This window comes from Centroberyx affinis, unplaced genomic scaffold (assembly GCF_046629955.1).
Source record: "Centroberyx affinis isolate AG114_WGS23_722 - 3 ecotype Tasmania unplaced genomic scaffold, CSIRO-AGI_Caff_v1 ptg001951l_1, whole genome shotgun sequence".
Classification (NCBI taxonomy): Eukaryota; Metazoa; Chordata; class Actinopteri; order Beryciformes; family Berycidae; genus Centroberyx; species Centroberyx affinis.
This window is the reverse complement of record NW_027280308.1, coordinates 222,333-231,003: the sequence shown is the minus strand read 5'-3', so window position 1 is coordinate 231,003 and position 8,671 is coordinate 222,333. Positions and strand designations below refer to the sequence as shown.

At 41.2% G+C, this 8,671-nt stretch overlaps 1 protein-coding gene across 2 annotated transcripts; it reads right to left on the bottom strand.

The window, feature by feature from the left end:
• Positions 1 to 613: 613 nt before the first annotated feature.
• Positions 614 to 6,059, bottom strand: LOC139653717 (zinc finger protein 709-like). Of its 2 annotated transcripts, XM_071530660.1 has the most exons (8): positions 5,953 to 6,059; positions 4,957 to 5,159; positions 4,174 to 4,284; positions 3,666 to 3,758; positions 3,154 to 3,264; positions 2,629 to 2,749; positions 2,167 to 2,373; positions 614 to 1,935 (listed from the first exon to the last, which is right to left on the bottom strand). In XM_071530660.1, exons 1-8 carry the CDS (start codon positions 5,975 to 5,977, stop codon positions 890 to 892), a joined length of 1,917 nt encoding a protein of 638 aa, XP_071386761.1. In that variant the 5' UTR covers positions 5,978 to 6,059; the 3' UTR covers positions 614 to 889. The 2 variants fall into 2 exon arrangements, with proteins under 2 accessions (XP_071386761.1, XP_071386762.1); XM_071530661.1 differs by lacking the exon at positions 4,174 to 4,284.
• Between the last annotated feature and the right edge of the window lie 2,612 nt (positions 6,060 to 8,671).

Here is an 8,671-nt window from a genome sequence, read left to right as displayed (position 1 = left end):
GGAAAAGACTGGAATTACATGGCAAAACAGCACTATAATAACATAATTACATAATATCTAAAACAGAGAAATTAGCCTAAAACAAAATTCACATATTACTAAAATGATCTTAATTCAATATTTGTAATGTAAATAAGTGCAACCCAAAGAAACCAAACCTTGGTTGAACTTTTACAACATACAAAGCAAACAGTGTTGGAGCTTTTACATTAAAATGACATTTAATTCTTTAATTTATAAAAGTGATAACTGTTCTGCACCAGACAACTGTGTGTGTGTGTGTGTGTGTGTGTGTGTGTGTGTGTGTGTGTGTGTGTGTGTGTGTGTGTGTGTGTGTGTGTGTGTGTGTGTGTGTGTGTGTGTGTGTGTGTGTGTGTGTGTGTGTGTGTGTGTGTGTGTGTGTGTGTGTGTGTGTGTGTCATTAAACTGCTCCACAAAGGCAAAAGGCAGTGACTTACAGTTCTGGCCAAGAATGAGATCATTTTTGATTTGTTGTAGACATGCTTTATCATTTGGAAAACATCCTGTCACCACAAAGCTGTATGAGGGAAAATAAGGGGTTAATATTACAGTAACTGCAAAAAGTAATGGAGAAACCAAAGCAAATCTGAGGAACTTCATTTGTTTTAATTTGCATTTGTTTCTAGTTAAGAAAACACTGCAAAATTGAACATTTGGTTGTAGCGACTACAGAATAACTGGCTCCAACAACCTGAGGTGGTGAACATCCCCAAAGATGTTATATGAAGGAAGAAGTTTGCTCTGATTATGCAGATCACAACAAGGGAAATCACTTCAATATTTTCCAATTGCCTTTTATTTTCTACAGGTTTTCTGCAAACATGGAAGGGTAACATCTCTCAATGTGAATGACAGTGAAAACTCCACATTATGTGTCAGGTTGGTGAGTTGTCAAATGTCTTTTCAAATTACCCTGCTGGGAGAATTCCTTGCCACAGTTAGGACACTTGAACGGTTTCACCCCGTTGTGGCAGAGCGTGTGTCTCTTGAGGCAGTTCAGAGTGAGGAAGCGCTTGGGGCACTGGGAGCAGGGGTACGGACGCTCGCCCGTGTGAGAGCGAATGTGAACGTTTAGGTGACTCTTGCTGGAGAAACCCTTCCCGCAGTGGGTGCAGGTGTAGGGCGTCTCCCCCGTGTGAGAGCGGGTGTGCAGCAGCAGCTCTCCCGAGGACAGGAACGACTTCCCGCACGTGGTGCACAGGTAGTTCCTCTCCCCTCTGTGCATCAGCATGTGTCGTACGATGCCCACTTTGCTGAAGCGCTTCCCGCAGACCGCACACAGGTGGTTGGGGCCCTCGCCGTGCTTGCGCTCGTGCTGCTTGAGCGAATAGGTGCACAGGAATCCTCTGTTGCACTGGGCGCACGCGAATATCCGTCCTCTCTTGTGGAGCCTCTGGTGCTGGTAGTAGCCGGACTTGCTGGTGAATCCCTTCTCACACTGGCTGCAGTGATACGGGAGGGTGTGCAGCCTCTGGTGGGTCTTCAGCTGATTCGGAAGCTCAAACACCTTTTCACAATTTGGGCATTTGGTCTCCTCCTCTGTGAAGTTCTTGTTCACTGGTCGTGTGCTCAGAAACCTCCTGTCTTCCCCCGTGGGCTCTTTCCGCTTGCGTTGCTCCTTCTTGTTTTCCGAATTGCCTTTCTTCTGTTTGCGTTCCCTCTTCTTTTCGAGAGTGTCTTTCTGTTTGCGATCCCTGTTTTTCTGCGAGTCGCTTTTCCGTCTGTGTCCTTTCTTATTTTCAGTGATCAAGTCTTTCTTTTTTTGCTCAGTCCTTCCACTGGCTTTTCTCACAGATTCCTTTTTCTTAAGGGGAGCTCTCGTCCGGTGGCCCCTCTGAATGTGCTCTTGGACCCTCCTCTTTATTCGGTGAGCAAATGGACACTGAGGACAGATGAATAAACTGGACAGATGACCTGGGAACAGCAGGCAGTGCAGCATGTTAGTATGACAGATCGACTGTAGTGTTCACAATATTATCCAAACATCAAAGAGAGACAAATCTGGATGAAGACTAATGACATGTTCAGAGAATCTTATGTTTTCATTCATACACCTTTCTTGAAGTGAGATGATAACATTTTCAATTGGATCATTACTTTTCTTCAGACACCCAAGCTAGCTAGTTATTTGCAGTTTTGTCTAACCTGATTTCTTTGTTGGCGACCAATCGTCACTAGCGATGTCCGAGCTTTGACTCGAGCCTTCATCTTCTGAGTCCCGCACTGCCAGTCTCTCTTCCTCATTGTCATAATCATCATCCTCACTGTACAGCTCAGAGTATTTCTCCACTCCCAGTTCTGGAGGGAGGGCCAGTGTGGAGAGGATGATGTCTTCCCGGCTGCATGAAGGACCTATAATAGAAGAAGAAATATACATTTACATATCTGGCTTTTAGACGATGCATTTATCCAGAAAGACTAACAATGAGTGCAACAGTATAAAAAATCTGCCTTACTTTGTCGAAAGAAAGAAAGAAAGAAAGAAAGAAAGCACCGTGTTCCTTTACATATACATGCAACTTCATCAGTCATGACTTATTCCTTTTGTCTCTTGGCAGATCATCCTCTGTGAGAGAAAACAATCTGCCCAGTCTCTGTGGAACTCACGGGTGCTGAGAGTCCCTAGCTGTTTGTGGTGAAGCAGCAGAGTCTTCAGGGCAAAGGGGTCAGACAGATGCCGGCCGAAATCTTCTGCTACACCGGTTGTTTCAGCCAGCCATGCTGCTGTCTGAGGCACAGAGGGAAGACCAAAGAGATGCATTTTGACAAGAGACTTGAAATTTGATTCTTCTAGTGCAGATGGTGGTGATGCAACAGAATACTATGAATAATGGCACTACAGTATGTCTCGATTTCCACATTTAATAATCACAGAATTTGGGGATACTGAAACATTTTGTGTTGTATATTTGTGATTGAAAATAGTCAAGATGTTTATATTAGTACTATAGAAAAAAGTAAAACAAAATAATTTTGTTCACCAAACAATTGAGACATTTTACATAATAAGCAGGATTAGCATTTTAGCCATAATGGTGCAGCTCCTATTAGGAAGTGAAAATGTTTGACCACAGTAAAACCAAATGAGAGATTTATTATTTTTCCCATTTTCTGACATTTCCGTCTCAGTACCTGTGTGTAGTCTGGTGCTGGCAGCAGCTGCTCCAGCCTGGAAAGGAACTCAGACACCAGCTGCTGCAGCGTTTGGTCGTAGGCAGAGCCATAGTTTGTTGGGAAAACCTCCTACAGAAACAGTCAGAGCGTCTTGGTAAACAGCAACAACACTTGGCATTTAAATTATCAGCACATGCTGCTATGGTTACCCAACAGACAGGAAACTTCACCGCTGTTGTCGATTAAAAACTGTAACTCCACTACTGAGAGACTGAATGTCATTTAGTCTACCAGTGTGCGACATTATAGAATATTGATATATCTTTGGTTGTGGATGTTTGGATCTAGTTAAAAACTGGTAGGTGAATTTTAGGATGAATTTGGGGTCTTTAAAGGATGAGCTCCTGAAATTCATTTAAATCCATTAACAACAACAACAATCTATCATCCTGAAAACAGGTCTATTTTCCTACTCCTTGATCTTTTGGAGATATTAATTTCTCACAGACAGAAGAGTGAAATAGACTCACTTGGAAGAAGTATTCCTTTTCAAACGGAACATTCAGCAACTTCTGAACCAGATTAGAAAAGTTGGTATAAGTCTTCAGGACTTCAGTGCTGGTCTGTCAAGAGGTGCAGAAAATCAGCAAAGATGGGAAAGGTTACAATTACATGACATTTCACATTTTATGTGTTTAGCTCTTGCTTTTATCCTCAGAAACGTACACACACACACACACACACACACACACAGGAGTGTAAGGGTCAAAACCACCACCACAAACATTCAAAGTGTAATCCATTACTCATTACTACCATAATAGATAGATTAACCGATAAAGAAAATAATTGTTGTATCTGTAATCTGATTGCTGTTATTTTTGTGATTAACTTTTTGGAATCAGATTACAGTGATGACATTATATATAATTACATTTGCATGACTGTGAGAGCACCTCAGATTTTCAGGTTTATGGATCATTCCTCCATATGGAGCAGCTGTGAATGTGGAGCTTCAGATTTGTTGAGGAGACCCACCTGCCGGTGAGTGGAGCTCAGGTCAACGCTGCAGGCTTGAATTTTATCCAGGTGGCTCTGGATGGTCTGCAGGTTGGCCAGACCGTCACTACGACACAACTCCAGAACCAGCTGCAACAGAGCAGAGGTGGGAGACTCAACTCAGGAGAGCAAGAAACACCAGGGAAAACTGTGACTCCCATTACAGATATAAAATGATCTCCACTGCAAGACACCAAAATAAAATACCCCCAAACACCACTGCCTCCAACACCAAAACTACAATATATCATCCCTGATGCACATGAGAGCAAATCAAGGTGGGAAGGAAAGAAAGGAAAATTAAGGTGATGCGCTTAAGATTTTTTAGAAAAGCTAAAGATAAACTTCTTAATGGAAAGTATCCCAAGAGTCATTGAGACAAAGGGACACAGTGAAGGCTGTTTTACTGCTAAAACAAACATAAAAACATTATTGATTCGTAACCCTTGCAAGATGCACACTTTTCTCAAAGATTTAGTGTAAAAGTGAAATTTGTTATTGTGCAAAAAAATCTAACTTTATACTATTTTATCAGTGCATCCTTAAATGAATATAAGCATTTACAAAAGGCGAATATTGGCCAGGAATATTAGTGCAGGGTTATATCTGCTTGAACCTGCAGTTAATACTACCAGTCTCTTTCTGGCAATGTCAAGCTGCGATAGTAATATGAAACTATCGATTCGTACCATTTTGCAGTTATTTATATGTTAAAGTTGACACAGAAGCAAAAGAAAATCACATCTCAGATCAATTGCTCACCTTTGCCCTCAGTCCCAGGACGAGTTCAGCTTGCTGACTGGAGCTCAGAAGCTCTGGAACGATCTCCGTCACCACGCTGATGAACTCCACCAACTTGTCATACTGCATCACATTGCGCTGCTGGGCTACTTGCCACATGAAAGCAGACATAAGACGCACCGGGGGAACCAGGAGATGTAGGGAGGGCAGAGGAAGAGAGGAACCTGGCAAGGAGATGGGAGATAGGATTATTACAAAAACAAATCTTAAATGGATTTCTGTTGATCAGAGAGATGGTGTATGTAATTACTACCATATTCCCATCATGGTTTTTTACTTGTGGCTAAAGAAAGATTGGTAGCTGTATTTAAAAACGATTTTTATTAACAAGCTGATTAACAAGTTGTCACTCATTATTGTATTGTTGTATTATTGTACTTAAATATTCCTATTCATTTGCACACCTTATCCACTTGCAGACAGATTCATTGATACACTTACAAAACTTGTTGAAAATTACTGTCTGCATTGGACAATGTTTGTGTTCTGTAACAGGCTGGGAAAGGCAGTTTTACAGATTACAGTCTTTGTGCCCTGCTTTCTAACTTAGGAAAACTTATTTCTGTTCATACCTGTCCCAGAAAGCAGAGGTGGCATGTCTGAATTATGTTTTAGGGCCAATTTAACCTATGTGCATTGGGAGCTAGGCTCAGTAATCAGACCCGTGTCAGAGGATGGCTACAATACAAATAGCTGCCTAACACTGGTTAGTTAGGACAACGCATTAGTTATAACGTAACGTTAGTAGCTAAATGGTTACTATTCTGTAGGCAATTTGTCCACGCCCCAAGTTTTCTCTCAAATGTACAGTAACCAAGGCAAGTGATGCATTTTAATATCTTCTCAAATAAGGAGAACACCTGCTTGGTCTCTTGCTACCTCGAGTCTCCACCATAAATAACGTTACAGCTAGCAGTTAGCCTTTGGCTTTGTAGATAGACAAATAATTGCACAAACCTTCGCATTTCCACACGGTTTCCATCGTATAAAAACGTCCTATGCATTTGACGTAAATATCACGTATTCATCTCACAGAGTTCAAACATTCCCTCTTTGAACTGAGTAGCTAAAGGAAGAAACATAAAAACTTCCGGGTTGGAAACGGATGTTTTGTATCCCACCGTTCTTTACGTGCTTAACTTCAAAATAAAAGCCTGAAAGTTGATGCTTCTTCGAATCTTTTTTTGTTTTTTTTTGTGCAAAGATCGCTGATCAAAATTAGCACGGGAACCTACTGATTAAAATCGAGTGGAATATATAGATGTAGAAGAGGTACAAAGGGGGACATACTAAGAAGAATATAGGAGAGGAAAGTGCACGAGAGGAGATAGCCTATAGACAGCCATCAGTCCTGTAACTTCTGAATACATGCACTGATCTGTTTAACAGAGCCAAACGGAGGCAGGAGTCACAGATTAGAGGAGACAGACCAGCAGAGTTCAGGTGACTCAATGTGTACAAATTAATAAAGCTAAAATAAGTGTATTCCTGGTTTTGCTAAAGATGTTGTTGATGCCATATAAGTGATGCCCATCTCCTAACTGGCATCCTTGTGATAAGGAGCTATGTCAGAGCCATGTGGTTATCTGAAATGACCAACACCCCTCCAGCCAATCAGAATAAAGTATTCAGCCAGGCCATTGTATAATAAATATTATGGATGATATTTTGTACGATCACCTTTTAAAGTTAATGTCCATTCTATCAGTATCATAGCAACAAGAGATTGAGGGAGTCAGGTTCAGGGAGACAGCAAAGAGCAGCCACACCAACCAAACCCCAAATCCAGACCGGACACTGCACCACTCATGGTTTCACTACTGCTTTTTTTTTTTTTTTTTTTTGCAGCTGTTAGTGCTCAGTGTGATGGAAACCTTCCATCAAACTATAATAAGTACAAAAGAATTCCATTCAAACATACAGAGGTAGGCTACGTTATAAAATCTTTAATTTTATCAATTTAACATTCATGGGTTAACAACTGTATATTGATATATACAGTACATTACAGGATTCATCAATGTGAAGCATCCTGTAATAGCATAGAGCAATGACGTTCAGTTACGTTAAGTTGTCCTCTGTCTTTGACCCATCCTAACTACTTAGGAGCAGTGGGCAGCCACAATGCAGTGCCCAGGGACCAACTCCTCTGAGGCCAGTGCCTTGGTTAAGTTCAATGGCAGGAGTATCTGATACCTAACATCCGTAACATGTGTGTCTTTTGAGTGTAAAATTATCTTTGTGCTGTTACAATATAAACAGAATGGTAAACAGCTGGTCCCCCACCCTCCATGCTGTCTTCACCACTATCAAAAAGTTTGTCCCCATAAGACCCCACCATCCCCCCTGAAATGTTTGTACAAATCGACTACCTTCATTTCTTAGGCTGGATAAATGCGTAACAGAAGCATTTGGATAGGTGCAATAGATTGATGTAAGTGAGAGGTTCAGGAGCAGCCTTCTCAACCAGCTGATGGATGATGGTTTCCCAGCTCCATCCCCTCCATCTCTGCCTTACTCCTTATCTCTCTGGCCTCCACCTCACTCTCCTCCTCCTCCTCCTCCTTGTGTGTTTTCCTCAACTCTAACTAGGTTTCACTTTTAGCCGCCTTCCTTTTCTGGATTGTGAGAGCCTCTACTTCCTTTTCAAGTTTTTAACACAGTTCCTGGATTTTGTTTTTATCCGTCTCAGGCCTGAAGATGGTCAACTTTTCAGTCTTTATCCAGGAGCAGAAACTCCATCTTACTCTGTGTGAGCTTTTATCTTAACAATTCAGCATTTTGCTTGTTTGATTTTTTTACGTGATTGATTTCTTCAAAGATTTCCATCACCTCATATTCTTGATTTTCTCATACAGATGCTTTTGTTTTTGCTCCACATTCTTAGTTCAGATAATCTCATAAAGTTGGTTTTATTTCACTTTCCTCCCCTTTGTCTTTCTTTTTCACATTCTTTGTCCTTCTCATCAAGGTATCATCTTTGCATCTCTGACTTCAGTTTAGGGTGTACACTTTATTAATCTCTCCACTCTCCCTATGCTCCTGGTCATTTCTTGGTGATGGAGAGCTGGAGGCTGAATATTGTGGGCTGCCAGCCTTTCTCTCCATCACAGAGTACAGAAACAATGGGTTGCTCTTTATTCATTTGGCTCTTCTGTGGAAAGAAAGTTGAAGTGAAAGTGTGTTAAGGAATTATCCTTATTAGTCACACTTTTTCTGTCTAGACATTATATTTTTGGTTAACTGTATCAGGCTTCTCTAACGTTCTAGCCCCTTCACCACACACTCCAATGATAGCATGATCGCAGCTTTGTGGTTGTTCTTGATTTATTTGTAATTAAAATAAAGACTGTGAGCTTCTCATCTCCATTTCCTCTCTGCTACTTAATATTCTGGAGAATAAAGATAATTTTCCAGGAGCCTGGACAGAAATGTACAATTTCCATCCTTGATTACCACAATTTAAAATTCTGATTGGTTGATTGCATGTGTGCACATTTCAGTTAACCATTAGGAGAGGGCAAGTAGCAAGCGGCTAGGTCAACTTGAAACAGAACTAACCTGTTGCATGCGCTTAAATCATAGGAATCATAAACAGAGCTATCAAAACTTTTTCCCCAAATATGAGGCTTTAGACCACCAGACCCCCATTTGATAAAGGTTTTGTCCCGGCGAC

Excerpts from the sequence above, each read along its gene's own strand:
- LOC139653717 (XM_071530660.1), bottom strand. The coding sequence starts at position 5,977 with ATGGAAACCGTGTGGAAATGCGAAG. Across the intron at positions 3,759-4,173 it reads TGAGCTCCACTCACCGGCAG|ACCAGCACTGAAGTCCTGAA; the intron begins GTGGGTCTCCTC and ends ACCTCTTGACAG. Across the intron at positions 1,936-2,166 it reads GTCGCCAACAAAGAAATCAG|GTCATCTGTCCAGTTTATTC; the intron begins GTTAGACAAAAC and ends TGCTGTTCCCAG.